Source organism: Ursus arctos, unplaced genomic scaffold (genome assembly GCF_023065955.2).
Source record: "Ursus arctos isolate Adak ecotype North America unplaced genomic scaffold, UrsArc2.0 scaffold_9, whole genome shotgun sequence".
In the NCBI taxonomy this organism is placed as follows: domain Eukaryota; kingdom Metazoa; phylum Chordata; class Mammalia; order Carnivora; family Ursidae; genus Ursus; species Ursus arctos.
The window spans coordinates 4,993,299-5,018,106 of record NW_026623111.1 but is presented as its reverse complement, the minus strand read 5'-3'; the positions used below and the strand labels follow the sequence as shown (position 1 = coordinate 5,018,106).

General features: G+C 55.2%; 1 protein-coding gene across 1 annotated transcript in view; it reads right to left on the bottom strand.

Annotated features, from left to right (window-relative positions):
* CUNH4orf50 (chromosome unknown C4orf50 homolog) overlaps positions 1-18,220 on the bottom strand; it is a 45,665-nt gene extending 27,445 nt beyond the window's left edge. The window contains exons 1-6 of the mRNA XM_026514446.2: positions 17,934-18,220; positions 13,565-13,703; positions 10,343-10,936; positions 2,791-2,920; positions 1,543-1,670; positions 64-797 (exon numbers count right to left, since the gene is read on the bottom strand). Of these exons, the coding sequence (XP_026370231.2) occupies positions 64-797; positions 1,543-1,670; positions 2,791-2,920; positions 10,343-10,936; positions 13,565-13,703; positions 17,934-18,220 (2,012 nt within the window). The remainder of the gene's footprint in view (positions 1-63; positions 798-1,542; positions 1,671-2,790; positions 2,921-10,342; positions 10,937-13,564; positions 13,704-17,933) is intronic.
* Between the last annotated feature and the right edge of the window lie 6,588 nt (positions 18,221-24,808).

Genomic DNA, 24,808 nt, shown 5'->3' with positions numbered 1-24,808 from the left:
GACGGCCTCTGGGCGCCCCGGGCCCTGGCTGTGGGGTGCTCTTCCTCCTCCTCTGATGAAAGCCCCCCCTCCCTCCCCCTTCTACTCAGAGGTTTGGGCCCCTCAGTAGACACTGAGGCCTCCCCCTGCAGAAGAGGCAGTGGGAGCTTTGGCCTGGGCCAGGGGCAGGAGACAGAGGCCTGGGTTTCTGAAGCCCTGTTCTCGATCTGCATGCCCTCTAGGGCTCCAACGTCACCCTGCAAGCTCGGGTTCTCTCTGCTCTCCTGACTTAGCTTGCTCTCGTCACCGAGGTCTTCCTCCTTCCTGCCCCAAGCCCTCCTCGCCCCCTGCTCCTCGGTTCTCCACTCTGGTGGTCCTCCTCCCTCCTTCCAAGGGTCTTTCAGATCTCTGGACCCTCTCCTGGGAAACTGGTGGCTTGAAGTCCGTGGGGACTCCTGGCAGAGGGAGGCTTTGGGGCTCTGTGCCCAGTGATGATCCCGACAGGGCTGTCCTATGGCTCTGGGAGCAGGCGATGACCTGGCATCCAGCACCTGTTGCATTTGGGAGTCCTGTGGAGAAGCCTTCTGGAGCAACAGCGGTGGCAGCAGGGAAGAGGGGTCCCTGGCTGGCCCCCAGGGAGGGGGTGTGGACGTCTGCACCAGGAGAAAGGACCCCTGGGCCTGAGCAGCTGCTAGTCTCCGCTCCGAAATCCAGGCCAGCTCCACAGGGAGGGGTGAGCCGTCCCTGCACTGCCCGGGGGGGCAGCCACAGATGAGAAGGAGGGCCTGTTCATCCAAGCTGGGCTCAGCCGGAGTCTGCTAGGGACAAGAAGAGAAGGTATGAAGCAGCCTCTTCATCTGTTTAGCCCCCCCCACCTCTGTGACTCATCTCCCGATGCTCTCGGTGCTCCCTCACCCGGCCATATAGGCCTCCCTAACGCACCGAGCCCAATACCACCCCAAGGCCTTTGCACCTGCTCTTCTCTCTGCCCAGAATATCCTTCCCCACATCCCCTCATGGCTCACTCTTGATCCATTCACTTCTCCACTCAGATGTTACTTCCTCCCGCAGCCCCCTGGCCATTTCACCACACTGTGTATGTTCCCCTTTCCTGCGCCCCCCACCCTCCTGTATATCTATGCGTGCGTCATCTACCCCCTTTATCCCTGCATGTCCAACACAGTAGCCACAGGCCACCAGCCACGTTCCCAGAGCTCAGAAGCTTGGGGTTCATGGCTCCCCTACTGGACGGCTCAGGCATAGCACATTCCATTGTCATGGAAGGCTTTAGTGGACGGCCGGCGTAGACCACCTGCTCTGAGGGCTGGGGCCCTGGGTCTAGAGCACTGCCAGTCCCACAAGATACATTTCATAGATATTTCAAACTATATTTTAATCTACACTTCAATGCATGTATCCATTCCGTTTCCTCAAACCTCCTTCTCAATTATTTCCAGAATGTTCCTCCAAACACTTCTTTAGCCCCTTCTTCCACCTCCCACAGGCAGTAGGGCTGATGGACCCAGCTGGCACCTGGGGCACACAGGAAGCCTCTGGCCTTACCCGTCCACAGTCAGATCCTGTGACATCTTCCAGGGACTCATCCGTGGTCTCCAGGCCTGGCACCAAAACAGAGGGGCCTTGTCCAGCCCTGACACAGACCCAGGAGCAGCGGCTCTCAGAAGACTGTCCTGGGAGGCAAGAGGACCCCAGGAGTTTTGTCACAACTCTGTCACAACTCTGTCAAAACTCCTAGAGACCCTTCTAGGAGTTTTGTCACAACTGCCACTAGCGACTGAGCCACCTGCTCTTGGGAGGACCTGGCACTTCTCAACGACTCAAGGCCTTCGAGGCCCGGAGGTGGCCTGACGATCACCACGCCTGGTCAGGAAAGGAGACCAAGGCTCGGAGTTGGGGAATGACCGTCCGCTGACACGCAGCGGATTGGGTCTGGAAGCCACCTTTGCTGACCACGAAGCTCACACAGGTGACAAATCCCATGGCACCTCCCTCCACCCGGGCGCCCTCATGGTCACACAGGGTCTTCCTCCCCGGCCTCCGGCCCCACCCACACGGCGGTTGTGCAGATGAAGGAGCTGGTGCAAGGCTTCACCGCCAAACCGGCCCCTCCTTCTCCAAGGACAAATTTGACCATTTGACTTGCCAGTTCCCCAGAAATAGGACAGAGGGGGATGGCAGCTGCGTGGGTCAGCGGCACCACTGGCTATAAATGACCCCTGCATCTGTGACTGCACTTGGCCTCAGAAGACTGTGATTAAACCACAGACACCCAGTGGGACATCGTGGCTTTGGGGCTCCCCGAGTATAGTGGCTTTTGCAGCAGGAAATCCGGAAGCCGTGCCTGAGACTGTGAGACATTGGTTCCCACTAGGGACAAGTTAGGGACAAGGGGCTCCCCAGCCCCAGCAGCTCCCAGACCTCACACCTGTCTCACACCTGAGTTACCAAGGGTGGGGTGAGGATCGGGTAGTCATCCCGTGGCCTTCTGCAAAGACCCTTCCTCCTGAGACACCTGCTGCCCCATGCTGGCAGGGGCGTCGCCAGGCCGGCACCCTCCTGAGGGCCGAAGGAGGGAGCCTAAATGTCTAGTTGAGCCCAAGTCAAGGACCTCATCATGGCATTGCAGACTCGGATCCCACCTTGCTGTGTGACACCAAGCAAGCCGCACTACCTCTCTGAGCCTCAGCTTCCTGTCTATAGAGCAGGGCAGTCATCCCCCCCCCCCCGTACATTATCGTGTCCTAGGTGAGCTAGCCTGTCCGCAGGTGTCTGTGCAGGCACCCCACACACCTGCAGAGCCTTCCGGTCCAGGGGCCCCGGCGGAGCCGAGGGTGGCTTTCGGGCCTTGTCTTCTGCAGGCATCCTGTGCGTCCTCCCTGGGCGGGGACAGTGGTTCATCCTGAATACGGCTCAGAGTGCCCTTGAGGAAGAAACAGGAAGAGAGCCATCAGTGTTCTCACAGCGGAAGGCTTCTCTCTGAGCCCAGCCCAGCCCCAACGACCCCAGGAGGGAGCCAGTCCCCGCCCCCGCTGAGATGAGCAGAGGACACATGGCCCGGACCCTGGCCTGTGCTCCTGGTCCTGAGGGCCAAACTCCCTCGTGTTAGCACCTCTCCCTTGGGCAGACAATGAGGCGCGGCAGCCGGCTCTCTGAGGGGCTTGTCTCTCCAGCCAAGGTGCCTCTGGGCTCCCCAGATGGGCACCCCCGGCTCCCAGGCCCCTCTCCTTCCTGTGTGTCCCACACGGCAGAGGCAGGAGCCTGCCCAGGGGCTCGGGGCTGACCTGTCCCTCAACCACCAGCATGTCCCCAGTGCTGCAGCCAGGGGGGTCTCTGGGCGGCACCCCCTCCCCTCGGCCTCCCCCCAAAGGCAAGCCACGTACATTATTTAGAGACAGCTCAGCTCTGACGCACCGTCCACGAGGTGCTGGGGCCGAGCCCCCCTCCAGCTTCCCACGCCCCCCCCCCCACTACTTCTAGCCAGGTTCTAACGGGTGCTATTTGCTTCCCCGCTGCCTCCCCCACCAGACCGTGAGCCTTCAGGCCGTCAACTTGGCTTCACCCGGTCTGCACCCCACCTCAGCCTGAAGCACATTAGGTGCTTAATAGATGTTTGCTACTTAGATGGGTAGGCAGAACCTACAGAAAGACAGGTGCTCAGCACTTATTCAGCAAGCACTTATTAGGCTCCGACTGTGTGTCATGTGCTCTTCTACGCGAGGGGGAAACAGAAGTGAACAGGTAACACCTGTCCCCTTCCCACCTGCCCCCTGCCGGTCCTCACCTGCTCTTGGTAGCACCCTGCATCGACTCCCAGCTAGGCCTCCTGCTCCCCCCATCCTGCTCGCAGTGCCAGGGAGCCCCCCAGCATGCATTCTCCCACCTACAAGGCCTCCCTTGGCTCCCCCCATCTGGGATGAGTGCAATGCTGCAGTGGGGCACTGCAGGCCATCCATGGGCTGTTAGGGGTGCCCCTGATGCTCCTCACTCAAGTTTCTGCTCACGGAGGCCTCCCTGCCTCTCCCCACCCTGGTTCTTGCCTGCCTCTGCACCTCCGCATACGCTGTTCCTTCTGCCTGGCTGGCACATCTTCCTAGGAAGGATGTGGGCTGCCTGCACCTCGGTCCCTGCCCCTCCCTTCCTCACCCCACTCAGCACCAGAGCAATCCCACTGAAACGGAGACAGGAGCAGGTGCTTCTCCTGTTTCCAACCTTCGATGCTTCTCACTGCGGGGAAAGAGAAAAGCCCTGCCCCGCTGCACTGCGCCCACCCTCATTCCGCTCCTTAAAGGGACCCTGGTCCCCCCTGCCTCAGAGCCCTGCACCCTTATTGCCTGTTGCCCCCCTCTCTTTCTGCCCCTCTGCCCAGCCAACGAGTTCCCTGCTGAGCTCAGCTTAAAGGCCAAATCCTCAATGAGGCCCTTCCCTGGTCCTCCCCCAAATTAAGTCCGCTCCCTCCCTCAAGAATCTCTCCTAATGCTCTGAGTTTGGGACCTTCCCATTGTCTGTGTCACACCCAGCATCCTCACAGACCAGGAATCTCAACCCTGGCCACACCTTAGAACCACCCAGAAGCTTTTAACGGTCACAAAGCAGGGCCTCCGCCCAGAGCAGCTGAAGCCAGAGGGGCCTGGGCACCAGCATCGTGCTGTGGGCACCGGACCTGCTGACCCGCGGCACCTGGTGTGGCCTCTTGCATTGAGCCACCTGCTTCCCGCGTGATCAGAATGAAGCGCTTCTGTCAGCAACTTACGGGCACCGCTGGAAACAGGCGGAGAAGGGCAAGTGGAGGAGAGAGAGGGCAGAAGGGAAAGGGAGCGAGAGAAAGGGACGAGAAGAAGAGGAGGGAAGGGATGGAGAATGGGAGAGACAGAACTCCACGTGGGAGCCAGCAGGAGCGCGACAGCAAGGAGGAGAAAGGAACGGGCCAAGGAGAGCTGGGAGGGCAGCGTCGAAGACCAGCACTGCTGCACCGTTCCATTCTGTTCAGATTTCCTTCCGATACCCAAGGGGACTTCAGCTTGGTTCCACAAATTCTTCCTGAGTATCGGCTAAGAGACAGGCCCTGTTCTGGAGCTGGGGACGCCACCGTGGATAAAATTCACAGACCCCTGCCTCGGGGAGGTGACTTGACAGAGAGGAGAGGGCATTCTAGAAGACAATGCTATCACCCCTTCATTTCACAAGTGACAATATCACTGCTCAGAGAGGGAGAGTGACTTGCCCGAGATCACACAGCACACAGGATGGGAGAAGAGAACCAGAGCTCAGGCCTTGAACTGGATCTGGGCTTTCTCTCCCCCTCCCCACCGCTCTCTGCTCAGTCTGGTCAACCCCTCCTTCCCTTTTTACTCACGGGAGCAGTGACGTCCAATTTCATGGGAATTTAGGTTTCATGTGCACTTACTTTGAAAGATAAGCAAACAGAAGAATAGGAGGAATACAGAGCTATCCAGACGCAAATGTGATCCATGTGCTAGAATACCTCCTTCCGGGCTTGCTCCTATGCAGACATTTAAATTCGTCCAGGAGTCTGTTCCTACAGAATGTCCATTTTTGCTTTGTGCAAGTCTCATTTGATGACATCGAAGGATCATCTCCCCACAAGTTATAGCCACCTAATACACTCTTACAGAAGGAAAGCCTTCACTTACCAAGGCAGTTCCTTCTTATCAGATACTTAGGTTGTTTCCAATATTCACCCACTATAAACGGGGCTGAGGTGCTGTTAATATCTAACAAAGATTCAGAATAGAATGGAATCTCGAGCTTGAGGTTCTGTGTATTTGTATTTATTTTGTAACTAAGGGACTTGGTATCTTTGCCTAAGACCACTAACCATTAGTATTTCCTTTTACATCCCTTGTATCTTCGTGGATTTTCTACATTTTATTTTTTTGACATTACCGGCCTGTGTTTGAAAGCCCTCGAATACCAATACGCAATAGGGACTTCTGCGCAAGTGCAAATGGTGAGCAAGGAGGGGCCGCCGGGGCTTGCGGAACAAGGAAACGATTCTCATAATCGCCACCAGGGGTCGCTCTTTCCACACTGCCGGGGCAGAGAGGCTGGAGGACCGTTAGCATTCCTGATGTCACAAGGAGTAGGATCTCTGCTCTGGCGTGACAGCCTGACACTGACGTTTTTAAGTGCGTGATTTTCCACCTCCCTGCACAAGCCTCCCTCCAGGCCAGGCCACAGCCCCTGGGCTGTCCCCTGCTGTAGGAGTCTACAGACAAAGTCTCCACTGCCTGCCCCTATGTCTGTCTCCCCTATAAGCTTTCAAAGAGCGGGATCATCTTTCCAGCCCCAGTGCCCTCACAGTGCCTGGGACATGGCAGGTACTCAGGGCACGCTCGCTAAAAAGCGGGCACATCTGCAGGTAGGCCTTTCTTGTCTTGCAAACCACAGTCTCTTTAAATTGCCTTTCACCCACACCCTGAGCAGAAACCCCCTCCCCAAACACCTCCCCAGCCAGGGTCTGACCTTGCCATGACCCATTCCTTCAGGAACCTGGGTCCCAAGTGATTTTTTCTGGAAACTAGCAAGTGTGAGATCCCAGGCAAGTCCTGCGCCTCCTCTGGACTGTGGGGTTGGGTACAAGGACACAGACCCCTGCCTGGCTACCTCTCAACACTGACGAAATCTTGTTTTGAAAAGTGTTTGTAAACGTGAAGCAAGTAAAACATCTTTCCATGATGATTAACATCACCATAACTCACACCTCGATGCTCAGAGCACATCAGACGTAACCAATGGGCTGCTGGGGGGAGGCGGGGGCTCCCTGATGATGTGTAATGGTTTTCTATCTCATGCACACTTCCCAGGTAGACACTGCTCCAGGTTTCCCAGTTTCTATACCTCCCTCCCTGCACTGCCATTGTGAGGCGGTCCCTTAGCTGGAAGTTTCCATTTGCCATTGGCAGTGGAGCAAATATCTTCCCAGGTCACTTCCCCACTGAGTCACTAGCTTACCAAGAGCCTTGCAGGCATGGCCAAAGCCTGGGGTTCAAGGCTGACTTAAACGAGGAGCAAACAGGAGCCAGACCCTGCACTGTGAGAATCAGGGCCTCCAGAGGCGGGTCATGCCACCACAGGGGCACGAGGAGGGAACGAGTGGGCATGAGACTGGGAAAGTCTTAGAGGAAGCGGTATCCCCACTGAATGGAGAAAGAATAACAGGGATTTATTGAGCAGCCGAGGGGAGCAGGTAGTAGAAGCTTCTAAACACAGGGAAGGCTGCCAGGCGGAAGAGCCTGCATTATTCAGGGGCCTGTGGAAAGCTCAATGTGGCCAGGGCAGGGTGGGGGGAAGGAGTGGGCAGTGAGCCTGGAGAAGGAGCCCAGCCTAGAGCAGCAGGGGCCTTGAATGCCACGGGCAGGAGGTTGAACTTGATCCCAGAGTGACAGCTGCCAGGAGGTTTACAAAAGGAGATCACTTGGGGGTCACCACAGCTATCCAGAGAAAGGCGCTGAACACCTGCCTATAGCTCTTAACCTCTCTGGGTCCCTTTGGAAGTGCACTGTCAGCTTGGCGAAATCACACACCCGTGCAGTGTTTTCAGAGCTCTGCCTCCAATTTCACAGGTGTTCAATTCTACACCAACACCCTGAAGGGCTCCAGCAGTTTTGTTATCAATAGGCTCTAGCATTTAATCTCAGCTACACTCCCTGAGAGCTAGTAACTGACGGACACTTTATGTCTCCCTGGTGGCCCTCTCGGGAGGACTTCTTGCTCTCAAGATGGCCCTTTTCAACTCCAAAATGTCCCGAGTCCAGGCTGTCCCTGTCCTCTGGGAGTAAGACAGAGCCTGGCAGACTGTCACACCCCGTGGCCCTGGGTCCAGCACCCATTCTAAATGCCAGGGTCCCCAGCAGCGACCCACCGTCAGGCCCCTTCCACAGCCCCACGCCCTTCTCTCAGATACTTTTGTCATCCTGTGCAAGCAAGGGTCTGTCTTAGGCACTTTCCAGCCCCTGTACTGAGCTAAGGCCCAGGCCGAGCGTAGGGACCAAGTGGGTACCTGTGACATGCTCATTACTAAGCCACTGACCAGGATGCGCTCGGGGGACAGAGCAGGGCATCCACAAGCCCCCGGAGCCCATGGGGGCACAACTCCTGCCCCATCACCTCATGTCTCTGGGACCCTGGGCAGGTCACGAGCCTCTCTGTGCCTCCACGTCCTCATCTGTGAAATGGGGATAAAATAGTGCCTCCCTCCAAAGATCATGGATGGACGAAATGAGTGGCAGATACAGAGCACAGAAGACAGCCTCTGGAACAAAGATGCTCTGGTGAGTGCCAGGGATCGACGACATCCACCCACGCAGAGCTGTCGAAGGAGCACATGTTCCTACCATCAAGGAACGGGAACCCCCAGTTTTACCACCTCGCAGGTCTTCCAAACTGTTCGTCCAGAGGGACTCCCATGACCGGTTGGATGGTGTCCCCCAGAATTCCCGAGTTAAAGCCTTAATCTCCAGAATCTCAGAATATGACCTGATTTGGAAATGGGGTCTTTGCAGGTGCAATTAGTTACAACGAGGTCCACTCGTGTGACCAGTGTACTTATGAAAAGGGGACATTTGGGCACAGAGACAGACATGCAGATAAGGAAGACGCTGGGAAGGCACAGAAAGAGATGGCATCCACCAGCCCAGGACAGGGGCTGGAACAGACCCTCCCTCACAGCCTCAGAGAGAACCAACCCTGCTGACACCCTGACTTTGGACCTCAAGTTCTAGAACTGCTGTTCAAACCACTCGGTTCATGGTCCTTTGTTACGGCAGCCCCAATAAATGACAATTTCCATCTACACATGATTTATTTTCCAGAATTACAGTAAGGTGCCAATATTAAATGCACACTGGATTCCTTTCATCTGATGGACAGAACGGAGGACGAATGACTAGATCACACAGGAGAGAGACAACCAGAGCTGAAAGTAGTAATTTTTTTTTAAATGGCCACAGGGAAACTCATTATTAAAATGATCTAAGCAGAAAGACACCGTGGAGAATTTAAAGTTCTAGTTAACTTGAAACAGATTTCATCCAAAGAAAATTTTGATTTGTTATTGCTGTTGTTGTTAGTTTGTTTAACGAGCAGTCTTCTTTGGGTAAGGCTGCGCACTGATTTCTCCTTAAATGTAGATTGACCTGGTGGAGAGAAGCAGGATCTTGATCTCTCGGGAGGGGCTGAGTTAACTCTCTCTTTTCAGGAAGGCAGGCTGGGGCAGGAGAATCAGAGCCCTCTGGACTCCCATCAAATCTGGATCAAGTTCCAGTTCTGCTCCCTACTAGCTGTGTGACAACGGACCAATGCACTACCTCTCTGAGCCTCAATGCCCTTATATGTGGGGTAGGGATACCAATAGTGCCCACCTCACAATCTTCTTGAGCATTAAATGAAATAATGTCTTTGAAAACTCCCAGGAGGGGGCTGAGCACAGGGCAGGAATATATGAAACATAAGTTTTTACTCTTCCGTCAGTCAAATGAATAAATAAATGTCCAATCTGCCCTTGCTTGCAGACCTTAAGAAACTTGCCCAAGATCACACAGCTAGTAAATAAGAGAACCAAAGGAGGACCCAAGCCTGTGTGTTTTCCGTTGCTAGTCCTGGGAACCTTCTTCTGTGTGCTGACGCTGGACCGGGGCTACAAAGACGCATCAGACCCGGACCCTGCCCTCAAGGAGCTCACAGTCTAATGGAGGAGAACTGAAGATGACGTACAGCACTGCTGGCAGGGAGCATCCCCACCTTTGGAGCTATGCGGGAGGTGGAAGAGGGGTCTTCGGAAGGAGGGGATCGATCAGTAAGACTTCACGGGCACATGGCAGTTATGTAATCCCGCACACCCAAAGGGGCTCATCTATCACAGGGCCTGGCACACAGCGGGGCCTCATTAACTGCTGGGTAGATGGATGGACAAGAGGGAGCAGGTGGTGAGGGATAAAGGGTAGCTGCTTCGCTCTCTGCAGAACGGCCGGATGGAGGGATGGACGGGCAGGGGGTAGGGTGAATGTGATGGTGGAGGGCAGGCAGACAAGCGGATGGATGGATGTGCAAACAAGTGGGTGGTCTGTGGGCAGACAGGTGGGTGGGTGGATGAGGAGGTGGACAGATGGGCAGCGGGGTGGCTGTGCTGAAGGACAGGTAGGTGAAGGTGTAGGACTGGCTGTGCATTTATGTGGTAGGTGACGGAACCAGGATGGACAGATGGGGCTGCTGCGGTTGGATGAGTGGATGACGAGGAAGACGGAAATGAAGGAGCTGGTGACAATACGTGGCTGTAGGATAAAGTTAGAGAAAATCACTCGTGCCCTGGGTTGCGGCCACTTACCGGGCTGCAGTGACCAGTAATGGCGGTGCTGCGCGCTCCCTCTGCCGGGGCCCGGGCTGCCAGCGCCTCTCGCAGGTTCTGGTTTTGCTGGGCGAGGTCCTCCACCTGTCCCTGCAGGCCGATCTCCGACAGCTTGAGCGCGCAGATGCAGCAGCGCAGGTCCTCCAGCTGCCCGCGGAGCCGGCGCTCGGTGGCGCGCTGCTCCTGAAGCCGGCGCGCCGCCTCGTCCCGCTCGCGCTCGCCACGCTGGGCCCGCGCCTGCAGGGCGCGCAGCTCCCCGGCCTCCCCGGGGTCGCCCTGGGGGCCGGCCGGGCCGAGGGGGTGGGGGCTGCCCAGGGCCGGGGCGTCCAGCTCGGCCAGCAAGAGGCCAGCGGCGCGACAGAGGCGCCCCACGTCCAGCTCCAGCCGCTGCACCTGCTCCCGCAGGCCGCGCTCCTGCTCGCGCACCAGGCCCAGCTGGAGTCGCTGGGTCCGCCGGCAGCGCTCCAGGGCCGCCGCCTGCCGCCCCAGCGCCTCGTCCTTGCGCCGCAGCCGCTCCCGCAGCCGCCGGAGCCGCCACCGCTGCCGCCGGGCCACGCGCTCCTGCTCCAGAACCTACAAGTTGGTGGTGGATGAGGGCGTCAGGAAGCCAGCCCCGGGACACACCGTCGCTCACACTGTCTTTATTTTAAACTTCCCTATGTTGTGCATCGGGGTTTTTTTCGTGCATAAATTTTTGCACTAAGATTTTGCATCAAATATTATTTATTTCATTCCTGAGTTTTTTGGTGCCCACACAGAATTTGCAGGGGAGGAGTGCCCCCCTCACCTCACCCCTGTAGGAGCCCTGCACACCTGGAGCTCCCTGGGTCCTTGGAAGGAAACTGTACTGGGCCGGATAGGCATCAGCCGGTGCGCACGGAGAGGATGTGGTTCCAATGCTGAATACCTCCACACCAGTTTGTAAAGGGCTGCCGCCTGGACACGCCTGAGATTCCCCACATCCACCCAGGACCTCCCAGATGTCTCCATTTCCCTAACCCTAAAGTGCTAATGCCTGGCCCTGCAAAGGTCGGCGCTGGCTTCTGGCTCGTGAGACACCGCACACAGCTGTTCCTTACTGTGCGTACCCCCGAGCCCTGGGGACTGTCCCTGTCCCCTTGGGGCACTCGGAAGCAGCTAGCGCAGTATCACTGCACTACAAGTCACCACGGCCAGCATTCGAACCGCTGTGTATCTGACTCAAGGCCTTTTCAAATAAAGACATGCGTATGGAACAGGCCATAGTATCCCACAGAGGAGCTGGTCCCGCTGTGCCTCTGAGCCCCCACTGTCCCTGCTTGCACCCTCGGCTTCTGTCTCCCCGTCACACTGGGAACATCTTGTGACTGTGGGCCTGTGGCTGAGGCCCCTTGGAAATCCTACATGGACACAGGCCATGGACCAAGACATGTTTATTGAAGTATTTTCCATGGAGAGATTACATTCTTCGCGGTAGGATCCCACACAATGCCACTACAGTATTTCACGGGGCGGTTCCTCGCAGGACACTGATGAGGGCCTGCTGGGGGCGCAGAGGGGGACAATTAACTGTACTTCCTGCACCGGAGTTCGATGCAGAAGGGAAAATGCACTTGCATGTCTCCCTGGTGTCTCGAAGACGAATTTCAATTTAAATGTGCTCCTTATGTTTCCACGCTTCACGTCTGTCTCCGTTCATGCCTGAGTCAGGCCTTTTCCAGCTGTTCTGACTGCTCCCCACTCTGAGAAACACATTGTCACCCCATGTCCCATGACGTGCACACGTGTGCTGCTGAAACAGAAGTTTCACGAAACAGCACTGCTCGTACACTAATGTCCTCTCTTATTTCCTAGTTGATTCTATTTCTAAAATGCTGGTTGTGACACGGAACTGGTCACACCCCACAGGCGGGCGTCTACCTGCAGTCTGACGGTCGTTGCTGGGCTGTCCAGGAGGCCGGGGGGAGGGGGGGGCTCTGAGAGCCACATGCAGCTGTCCTAGAGCCTGTTATTTCTGCCTCTGCAGTACTCCCAAAGTGTGCCCTACCTCCAGCCTTCCTCATCGGCCCTGGCATCTTGCAATAAAAGCTAATATTTACCAAAGCAGTGGGCGTTATTTACTGTTACAGTTGTGAGTGTTTTACGCGTACTAACTCACTTAGCCCATACAATAACCCCGTTCTCATTTCACAGAGGAGGAGGCTGAGACCCAGAGAGGTTAAATCACTTGTCCCAGGTCACACAGCCAGGGAGCGGCAGAGCCAGGGTTTGGCACCAGGTGTCTGCCTTTGGACTCTACCCCCTTAACCACCCACCGTTTGTCCAAAGCACCAATTTGTCCCTGTGCCTCCACCACCTCTCTCTCTCCCATGCAATCAGAATAATTTCCCCCAAAGCCTGTCCTGAGCCCTCCTGCTCAAGTCCCCTAAAGCCTGCTCCTCACTGCAGTCGGTATTTGGTGCACACCATGGTCCTGGCAACCTGGCCACTCTGGAAGCCTCCTGTCTCGCCGACGCTCTCTCTGCACCCGCGCCCTCTGCCCTGGCTCCAGTGTGTTCTCCCACGCTTCTGTGCCTACGCACAGGCTGTGACTCACACCCGACATGCCTTTCCCGCAAGGCCAACTCAGCTGGCTCAGTTCTCTGTAGCTCCCCTTAACCCCCCGACTCCACACACACACACACACACACACTGTGCCTTCAGCCTCCCCCCTGGCACCTGGCCTCCCATTTGGGATTTACTTGTCTCCTATCCATGTCCCCACCTGCATGCCAGCTCCCAAGAGCAGGGCCCCTCCGTTAGTCATCAGCTTGTCCCTAGGCCAGAGCTGGCGTCCCTGGGGTTAGGCACAAGGGCCACAGAAATGAACGTCTGACTGAAGCTCCCAGTGAGTGCACAGGGCACCCAATGCTCTCACCAACCCCCTCCCCCCAGCGGATCCCAGCCAGAACCCTGGTGAGGCAGGCAGGGTGGGATGCGGATCCCAGTTTACAGATGGGGCAGCTGAGGACCAGAGAGGCCCTGTGACCTTGCCCCAGGCCCCGCAGCCCCTGCTGCACCATTGGAATTAGGACCCCTCTAAGCCCCCTGGCTGGGCTCTCCCAGCATCCCGCCCCCCCCGCCCCCCGCTCTACCCACCACTGTCTTTGCTCAGCTCCAAGCACACGGGGCCACCCTGCTGGGTCAAGAAACAAGTTCTGGAAAGAAGAGGGGACATGGTACCTGGCTGGCCAGCTCCCCCTGCAAGGCTTCCAGCTTCTCCTGGGCTTGGACAGCAGCGCTCCTTTCCTGCATCACGCGGGCGCTCAGCTGCTTCACCGTCTGGAGGAGGTGTCTCTCCGACAACTCCAGCTCCTGGATTCTGCAACATTGAAGCAGGACGATGCTTACTCAGGAGGCAGTAAACATGGCCCGGGATTCTCACCCACACTGAGGCCAATATTTTTTGGGGGGGTCATTTGGCCAATTTGAAATTCTGACAAAATCACATTTTGTGAAACATTCATACATATTTAAGATGATTTAGAATACTTCAGAGGTATCTGTGGAATAATAATTCACCATGCATCAGGAATCTTAAGACTGTTCTCCCTAAGCCGGTAATCCCAGGTTCAGGTGATACCAACAAAGAACTGAGCCAGAGACACGTGGACGAAGAGCTTTACCTGTGTTGTTTCAATCAATCCTCACATTGCCAGCCTGCAGGTGAATTCCCTTACCCCTCCTTCACACACCAGAAAACTGAAGCTCAGAGTGGCCAGGCAACTTGCCTGAGGTCACACAGCATTCTAGAGCCCAGACTGTCTGATTCCTGAACTCATACTTTTAACCCTACACTTCATTGCCTCCCATCAGAGCTACACTCTTCCAAATCTCTTCTAAGGAAATGATCGAAATTCAGAAAAAAATTTTCTGTGATTAAAATCCTTAATTTTTGTATTACAGAAGAGTGAACGGGGAAACAGCCTCATAGTTAGGGACGGTTAAACCACATGAGGTCTTTTCTCCTTATGCTGGGGAAATGGTGAGCACGCCTTCACTCCTCTGCCCAAGCCCATGCAGGGTGGCCTGCTCCTTCAAGACATGCTGTGCCTCCCTGGGTGAGGCCCTAGCTTTGCTTCCTGACTCTGCTGCCGATCAGCCATGAGGTCTTCGCTCCCCACCCTGACCCATAGTCTCCTTATCTGTAAAATAGAGGTCATTGTACCTAGCTCCGAGCATTATTGTGGAGATTGAATGAAACGTTGCATGATAAGCAATAATAAGGCCAAGAGTCCCCTCGCCTGCTCTAGTTCTGAGGCCTGGGGAAGGCTCGTGTAAGTGGCAGAAGAGAGTGTGCCTCTTGTGATCAAGTTCCTTCCAAACTGAACCCAGGAGTAGCCCCAGGTTATAAACCCCAGGTGTACAAGCAAACTGAGCACCTGCTTGCTTATAAAACTTGGTGATCTCTGAAAGGGATAAGAAAAGCCTCTCTTTTCAGTTTTTGAGATCAACCTGCAACACTATATAGGAAACAATATTTAACCCTGATACTATCCCTATATTGGAAGCAGAAAATGACTCATCACTGTGGCAGATTGAATATCGGCCCCTAAATATATCCAGGCTCTAATCTCTCACACCCACGAATGTTGCTTGAAATGCAAGAGACTGTAGATGTCATTTAGTTAGAGACCTGAAGATGGGGGGAGGGGAATGAACCCGACGGCCTGGGTGGGCCCTGCCTGCCGTGACAGGTGTCCTTATGATAGGGAGGCAGGGGGAGGTTTGACAAGGAAGGTGAAGGCCAAGTGAACCCTGAAGCCAGGTGCTACCCTGCTGGTTTTGCAGGTGGAGGGAGGGGCCAGAAGCCAAGGGATGCAGCCTCTTGCTGGAAAAGAGGAGAAAACATTCTGCTACAACCTCAGGAGAGAGCATGGGCCCCCCAACAAACTTGACGTTTGTCCCGGGATGCCACTTTAGGACTTGGCCTCCAGCCCTACAAGATGATGCAGGTCTGTTGCTTTAAGCCACCAAGTTTATAGTATTTTGTTTTCACAGCCCTCGGGAACTGATAGACTCACAAATAGGAAATAGATGATGAAGTACCATTTTTCATGGATTAACGACCAGTTAAGCAAATATTAATACGCAGGGCTACAAAGTGCTATGAAGCCGGGAGACCCCACCAGGGCAGCAGGAGAAATGGGTGGCTACCATTACCACCCTGGACGAGCCACCTGGGTTCAAGTCCCAGCCCGCCGACGTGGCTGGACATGTGGGTGACTGTGGAGAGATCACTTAACTGCCCTGTGCCTTCATTTCCCCATCTATAGATTGAGGGTAAGGTTATCACCTGATTTTTGGTATTTTTTAAGGATTAAATATGTGAAAATTTAAACAAACATGTGAACAGTGCCTGGAACCGAGTAAACACTCAATGAGTGTATAGCTACTGATAATTTTGTGGCACTTAGGTTGGAAATGAATATGCATGATTGATAGGGTAGTGAAGATGGGAGTGGGTTTTCCTTCCCAAATTTCTAACTACACTGTTTATTCTTTTTATTATAAATATTTCTTTAAAGATTTTTATTTATTTATTTCGGGGAGGGGGGAAGAGGGAGAGAGAAACTCAAGCAGACACTGCGCTGATCATAGAGCCCCACATGGGGCTCGATCTCACGACCCTGAGATCACAACCTGAGCTGAAACTGAGAGTCAGGCGCTTAACCAATTGCACCATCCAGGCGCCCCTACAATAAATACTTTAGAACTTTAACCCTTTCATCAAAGTGAAGCCCAATGTACACTACCAACCTTACCACACCCCAGCAAGACGGCACCCATGATGGAATTAACCCATTGTGCATTCGAACTCTGGCTTCCGCTCTTAGTTACCCTAGATAATGCAGTCCATCCTCCCCGCCCCAGCTCCCCTCATGCAGGATGGTGTGGCCCACCTTCTGAAAATGGAGGACACAGCCCACATTCCCCACAGGCGGGTCCAGGATGCCCCCTCAAGAGCAGCCTCACCCTGGGCCCCAGCCCCAGAAGCCCCCTCCACTCCATTGCTTATGGTGCCCCCAGGGCTCTCCTTGCATGGAGGGGTCTCCTTCAGTAAGGGTTTCCTACCATTTTCCCCAGGCCCGATGACTTTCTGGTTTTCACTGCCAAACTTTTCAGAGAAAGATTTGAATCCACAACCATGTGGGGTTACACTGCAGCTCTCTCCAGGGCTGGGACCTTCCCTGGGTCTCAACCCCCAGGATTTATGTTATGGGCTGATTTGTGTCCCCTCAAATCGTTGGTTGAAATCCTGCCCCCCAGAACCTCAGGATGTGACTGTATTTGGAGACCGGGCCTTTACAAAGGTAGTTGAGTTAAAATGAGCTCATCTGGGTGGGCCCTGATCCAATCTGATGGCGGTCCTTACAAGAAGGGATTAGACACAGGCACGCACAGAAGGACCACCGCATGAGGACACAGGGAGAAGGTGGCTGTCTACACACCACAGAGAGAGGCCTCTGAAGGAACCAGGTGGCCACACCGTGAACGTGGACTTCCAGCCTCCAGGACTGTGAGACAGTACAGTTCTGTTAAGCCCTTCGATCTGTGGCACTCTGTTAAAGCAGCCTGAGCAAACTAACATAACTCAGCACGTCGCTCTGGGGTGGGCCAGCACAGGCGGGAGAATGAGTGAGAATGAATGAACGAATGAATGAATGCACAATCACATAAAGTAACAAAACAACTATTCTGATATGCAAATTTCTTCCTGTAAAAAGTCTTACAAAGAGGAAAAAAGATAAAAAGCACATGTAAATACACATTTAGTGACTTGCCTTTATTAAAATGAAGGAAAATACAAGAAAACGGTGAAGTCCCAGGCAAATCCAAGACGCTTGGCTGCTGGGATCATGGTAAACCTTTCAGGATGGATCCCAGCCATTACTGTCCCTCATTTCCATGCTGGGTTTCTCCGCTGACACTCACGCAGGACCCCACCTCACTCTGCTGGCCTCGGTATCAGATAACGGTCAGGAAAGAGCACGGGCTTGGAGGAGGACCTGGGCTCACATCTCAACCTCTGGACCCTGTTGCCTCCACAGGAAAACAGCCCAGGCCAGGAATGTCAGTGGTGAGAAACAACTGCAGAGAGTCTGCTATAAAGATGACGGAAGAGCTAAAGGCCAGAGAGGATGGGCAACCCAGAGATGAGCCACTGCCAGGCGCCCCTCCTGCCCTTGCGGCTGGAGGGACATGTGGGGAGGGGGCAGTGATACTGGGTCCAGGAACTGGCCACCAGGCAGAAGAGGACCAGAGAGGAGCCTGAAATCCTGGCTGAGTCACCCACAGCAGGAGAGGGGAACGCACCCCGGCCTCTCCCTTCCTCCTCCCTTCGGTGCCTCCCGTCAACCGGACCCCCAAGGAAGCAGGCTTAGCCCCTGACATGCCGAGCAGAGGACGGGACAGAGGAGAAACCAGAGCTGGGGCTGCCCCGGGCATCTGTGTTCCCAGCCGCAGAAACAATCAACACACGGATCTAACCCCATTAGGACGCCCAGGATGCATTAAATACACCAAGAGGAGATCCAAACGCCATATTTACCTGCTCCTCAGCCCGGACTCGGACATCATGTACTTGTCCACAGCTGCCCACAGCTTCTGCTCGGAGGATTCCAGCTGCTTCCTGAGCATGTCCGTATCCACGTCTGGGCTTCCAGCTGCTCCGTCCGCAGGACGGCCCCGCTCCTCACCACTGTCCTCTGTGTCCTGGAATACCCAGCACGTGTCGATCTTCACATCAACGTTCATTACGTCAAACCCATCACTGCTGGGGGCTCTGACAACGTAGCTGAAACTCTTCTCAGTCCGTCCTGTGGCTGTGGGCTCCATCCCGTACAAAGGTCACAGGTCAAGACTTAGTAACATTAAGTGGATTTGCAACACTGACTTTCTAGAGATTTCGAGATGGCTGCAGGGCCTTCAGATTGTGCAGGAGAATACCCTTTAAGGAGGGCAAGAACAGGTGAATTATTTATGAGTGGGCCTTGGGTTTCATTCACACGCGTCATACAATATGAACGAACGCCTCTCGGTTTACAAGCCGGCATGCCGGAACGCACCCAAAGCAAGAAAACATTGCAGAGAAGTCCCTTGGAATTAAATGCTTAATGATGCGCACAGAGAGGCAAAATGAAATTTCCAGGCAGGACCATCAGAAATACAAATTTTCGGTGGGGCACCTCAAGTTCTACCCTCCTCTATGAGTGAATGAAGCTCTATGCCTCCTCTCTGAGGACAGGAAATGTTAATCAGGGACCTAGAGCTAGTGCTGCACTCCACATATCGCCCGAGATCTCGGTCACGTCACCCTAGCTGGTTCAACTGTGCCGTAACCCTAGGAGGGGGCATTATCATACCCATTTTGTAGATGGTGAGACAGGGGCTCCAGAAGGTGCAGGAGCTTGTCCAGTCCTCACATACGGAAAGTCCCAGAGTCAGGATTCAAACCCAGCTCTGAATCCAAACTCGGGAGCTGAGAAATGAATGCACCATGACCCCGACAGGAGCAACCCTGTCCTGTGGGAGGCAGCCAGGGGCTGGAGGGATGGTGGACTCCAGCTGGCAGAGGTGGGCATGGGATTCTGCCAGGTGGAGGCCGCCTGAGAGTCCTGGCCCTGTGGCAGCATCAGGACAGATGAAGGGAGTGGCCGGCCCTGCGGGCTTTCGGAGGGGAAATGAGGAAGGACAGAAGGTGGCTTGGGGCTATGTCTGTGCAGACCTTGAGCTCCAGGGCAAAGTCTTTGGCGTCTTTCTGGGAGCACCGGGTGGGGGGAGCTCCTGGGAATGTTTAGAGGCAGGGAGGACCTGGTCAAATGTTGCTCTGAGGATGGAGCCCTCTGGGTCATGCAGGGGGTGAGAAGGTCAGCCTCTTGCCAGCTTTCTGACGCAGGCATGTCTTTCTAAAGGACCTGGGGACCATCTCTTCGGAATGTAAATATCCAAGGAAAATAGAACCCCATCTCCCAGGTCCTGTGGGAGGCGAGGAGCCCAACTTCAGTGGGTGCCTAGCTCCAAGCCCCAAAGCCACCTTGCCATAAAGACGAGAAAAGTTTCGTTCTCCTTTGTATAAAAAAATAAAATAAGATGAAAATTGAGAGGAAGGCAAACCGTAAGAGACACTGTTAACTCTAGGAAACATACTGAGGGCTGCTGGAGGGGCGATGGGGGGGATGGGGTAACTGGGTGACGGGCATTAATGAGGGCATGTGGTGTGATGAGCACTGGGTGTAATACACGACTGGTGAATTACTAAATTCTACCTCTGAAACTAACAAGAACAAAAAAAAAAAAAACGAATTAACACAGAGGGTCACCCCAATGGCGAGGTCAATCTAAGGTCATGCGGAACAGATGGTACCCTCAAGTCCTCTTGCTGAAGAACGGATCACCATTACCCTGAGGACATGTGCGGGGTGGACTGTATCTGCTTGGCTACTGAACAGGTGAGAGTTCTCTCTCTCTGCACATCTCTGAGCAGAGCACCCGGGATGAACATCACGTGTGGTTTGACGCTCCTTCAAGAATACACATGCTTCCCTTCTTGCCGACCTCGAAGGAGAGGTCTTCTGGCTTGGGAGATTTTGTTTTTAATCATCCTGCTCCAGCAGCAGCCAGTGTGCTGGGGCGACCCACAGGGCTTGTGACAGACAGAGTGGCCAGAGACGGCGGGGTGGGGTGTCAGCTGAGAGGGGATGTAGCCAGGCACCAGGACGAGACTGCCTGGGGTTGAATCTCATCTCTATTCTCAGAATCCTGGGAAAATTACTTAACTGCTGGAAATAGTTGGGGGGGCATAGTCTGGGGTCTGCAGAAGCCCCCCAGAGCTCTTAGACAAGTTCAGGGAGGAGCACCCCACACTGGCAGGCCTCTAACAGGTTCTGGTTCAATGTGAGAAAACAGGCGAAAATAAATATGTCATTGCTTGTACTGGAACCATTGGGCAGGATTCCATGGGTCACAAACCGGCTATGGAAGGTGAGGGAAAAGCTGGAGCCACAGACCCGGGGACTTTCAGCCCGTAGGACGGAAGGATGGGGAAGAAGGGGGAAGGAGTGGCCGGTGGGAGGAAAGCTGATGCACTTGCTCAGACAGGTGTGGAGCCCTCCCTAAAGCACAGTGTTCATCTCTCCAAGGTAACCAGGGCACCCTGACAAGGTGCCCAGTGCCCCCGCAGCTAGCTCCCCCCACAGGCCCTCAAACCGTGCCCGAGCCGTCAGTAAATCTTGAGCCTTTCGGATGAGCTAAGCATCATGCAGCACACGCGCCCCACCTTTTGCCTTTCACAGAAGTCCAGCTCAGGCCGTGCCACGGAGGGCAAACACATCCGTGAGCATCGGGAGCCAAAGTGAATAGGGCCAGCAGCCAAGTCCTGGTGCTGCAGGTGGGCCCCCTCATCCCGGCTGGACTGGGACTTACCCCACTTTCAAACTGGAAGTCCCGCATCCCAGACAAACAGGGATGGCTTGTCAGGCTGCACTGCTGGTCTCCCGGCCCAGAGCGCTGCCAGAACAGCAGGGACGGGACACAGCGGTGACCCCTGGACTTCCCTGTCCTGCTCCTCATGGGTTGCTGCTGGCCATAGAGGAGCCAGGAATGAGGGTGAGGGGCGGCACCATGTGCCGGGAATTTGGCAGGGCTCTCCCTTCAGCCCCCAGCAGATTTGTGAGGAGGGTGGTGGGAAAGGGTGGACCCAACCCTTCTTCTTCCCGCATGAGACAGTTACCCGGGGCTCAGCTGACCTCATAGCTCACCTGCCCTGGGAACCACACCCACAGGGGCCTTTGGCTGTGCTAGGAGGCAGCCGTGAGGCGTGCACACCCGTCCTGGGAGTGGAGGGCTGTGATGAAGTCCAGGTACACGTCTGCTGGGCCACCAGAGCTCTGGGGTCAACTGACTACAATGGCTCTTGGAACTGGGCCTGTCCCTGGCGGGGACCTTGGAAGCAATGCCCGGGACAGTCACAAGAAACACTGGCTCCTTCTGGGGACTTTGGGTTTCTAGCCAGGGCGGCTCCCATACCTGCTGCTGTGGGTCTCACGTCCTCGCACCTGCGCTGTCTCAGAGAATGGCTCCTGGTCCCCCAGGGGTTGAATGGTCTCCTCTGCGGACAAGTCCCCCTGAGGGAGCCGTGGATGCTGCCGGCCACATCTCCTGCCAGGATCCGGGAGTCCTGCCGGTCCAACTGTCTAGTCATGCCCCACAGAGACAAGAGGCGAGGTGTTGCATGGGACATCGCCGCCATCCCACGGAGGAGAAGCTAAGACTCAGCAGCGAATACTTTGCCAGTGTCTTCTGGGGGAAAGGGGCCCAGCTGGGGGTGACTTCAAAGCCAACAGCATTCCTGACCTGTTGTCTGAGTGGGAGGGCTGAGCAGACAGAATGGGGACGGGAGGGCATGAGGACCGCACTCCCAGATGCTCCTGCAACAGGGAGAAGACAGACACTCGGTGCCACGGAAATGCTTCCCAGACACCTCTGCGCACCTCCGGGACTTCTGTCACCGAGTTAGCAAAGCAATGGCTCTGTGCGATGCCTGGGCCCCGGGGGAAGCAGACGGGCATTCGTGTTCACTCGCTGCGTGGTTCCACACTCCCATCACCACCCCGGATGCTCAGATGCCTGTCTTCAAGCAAAGACATCGGTTCATTCACATTTGGATGCCAAATGTTGGTACTAGATTTCAGCAGAGAACAGTCACTTCTCAGCTGTCCTGCTGTGTGTTTGCTTAGAGCCCCTGCCCCCCAATTCTTTGATTTGGTTTGGGCATCCTGCCCCACCTGGCTGGGGCGCCCCTTCTGTGCCCACTGCAGGCGCATTCTCCATCCTTGGGCTTGCCCTTCTGAGAACTTCCAGCTCCTGTGCTGGCTCCCATCTCCAGCGGGTACCCTCAGCGGCCTCAATCTCAGTCACTGGGTTTTCTCCAAAGGTTCTCTTTACTAGAAATCCTGGGATTGCTCTCAAACACAGAGCAGTGAATCTTCCGGTCCTTGGGATCAGCCCACCCCTGCTTGTTCTCCCAGGGTGGTTGTCCTCTCCTTCATATCCACCACCTTCTGTTTCACTTCATCCCTCCTGATTCCACACTTCTTCTTCCAGAAGTTTAGGAGAGAACGGTAATATGAGCAGGGGCTTCTCCTGGAGACACTCGCCCCCCTACCCTACTCACCCTAGAATGACAACAGAGCAACATCCCCAAGTCACTTCCCTTCTCAGGGGCTCCCTCCAGGGCCAAACCTCACCAGGTCCTGCCTGCCTTTCTTGGCTACCCCACTCCATCTTCTAGAAGGTTCCATTCAGGGGCCAGTCTCCTGAGGTCAGGAAGGGCTCTCTCCTCCACGACTGAGAGCGAGCGGCCCTGGTGTCAGAGGGAGGCTCCTTCTCCACGGATGCTCCACAGAACATTTCACCTTCCAGCATTTTCCCTCAGCAGCACCTTGCAGATTACAACCAAGATGAAAGACAGCCTGGGAATGGTGTAGTCTGTGTCCACCTTCTCAGTCCTCACTCCACATGGCCCCAGGGACTGTCGCTGTGTCACACCAAGAGCAACGGAGCCTGTGGCCTCTTTCTTGGAAATCTGAGGCCCTTGGATCCGCCCTCCACAGTGGGTGAGCCTCCAGCCCCTCGTCAGAGTCCTGTGCGTTCTCTCTCTCTCCCTCCCTCCCTCCCTGGTCACCACCTACTGAATCAGCTGCACAGGGATCTGAAGGGACTTGCTGACCAGGGTTTGAATTTGGGTTCAGATCACAGGGACATTTGCAAGTCACTCTGGCTGACAGATCCCAGGGTACACGGAGCACAGTTCACGGAGACGTATGTACACAGGTCTGCGTCCATCTGGACACACCCCCGTGGCCAGGGGAGGCATGCAGTGCAGGGACAAGGACTCTGGCCTCACCCCTGACAGTGCAGTAGCCCTCCAGTGACTCAGTTTCTAGTAATTGCACTTAGTTTCCTTGTATTCAGGTCTCTGCCCCTCGGGCTTTGAAGGTGCCAGAGTGGGGACTCAGATGTGGCCCCGACCTTGACAAAATCCCCATCGTCTTCAGGGCTCCTACAGCTCGGCCAGCCAGGACCCAGCCATGGATCCAAAAGGCCTCCTCATCAACTACACGTGAATTCTGTTTTCAGTCTCTGGCTTGAAGTAGCTTGTTTTGCTGTTGAATTTTGGTTTGAGTGGGGTTGGGGTTGCTGTAGGGACTCAATTTATTCCATAAGCTCTTTTTCTATCCTGTAGGATTAAAAAATAATTTGAAGTGCCGTAAGAATCAAGGGTTAAAATGGTTGGGGAAGCCCCTGGTTTATCTGCCCCCACCTGCCCCTCTGCTGTCCCAAACTCTCCAGCTGAGCCCACTGAGGGACCTTCCCTGACAATGTAGGGTAAGAGGAAATGGGACTCGATGGCCTGTCCTCCAGGACTACCTCCACCCCCCATGGCCACCCCTACTTCCCATCTGATTAAACCTGGGACCATCCCTTTACTCACTACACAAACACAGCATGAATGTGCTGAGCAATGACCTAGGCCTTGGGACACAGAAGGTACAAGGCAAAGCCCTTGCGTCATGGGGCCAGGCTCAGGGCTCCCATAAGAACATCAGGCAGGGGAGGGACCAGCAGCAGAGCTCGGCCTGGGGGTCAGGACAGGTAGCGGGCACTGTGGGCATCCCCAGAGCTCACAGGGCTCTAAGCCTGGGCTAGATTCCGGGGTGAGAACTGTAGATCCTAGGGGCCTTGGCAGACACCCCCTCCAGCCCCAAGGGGGATACTCAGCAAAAAGAATGGGGAAGGATGTGGGTGCCCAAGCAGAAACTTAGGTGAGAGCTGCATCCTGGGGGCCTGCAAGGCAGAGCAGGACCAGCTGCCCCATGGCTTCTGCCAAGGTCCCTGAGCATCAGAACCAGGTGTAGGGTTAAGGGTGGGGGATGGGCAGGCAGCTGGGGGCTCTTCACACAGCCTTCCTGGGTATTTTATACGCAGGTCATGGACTTGCCCATCAGCTTCCCGCTCCTGAAGACCCCTGACCCCAGAAACCTGCTATGGTCTGGTCCACGGGCAATAGCACCAGAAACTAAAGCCAAAATATGGAAGAAACTTTGGAAAAACCAGAACCCCCCCCCTTTTGAAGATGTGCCACAACAGGGCAGCAACCAGGCCCCCACTGTCCCTTCCTCACGAAGAGCTCTCCCAACCTCCCTCGGGGGGGTGGGACTCGCCATGGAGCCCTGATGGCCCCACCCTCCACCCAGGGAGCCAGGGAGCTGAGGAATCTGCCACAGGCCACCCCCTTCCACGGAGCCTCATGGCTCAAGGAATGTTATGGTCAGAAGTGGGAAAAATCCTCCTTTTCAGAAAATCATCATTTTTATCTGCAAAATTGAAAGGATACCAACCCGAGTTCTTTGCTCACTGAAGTCA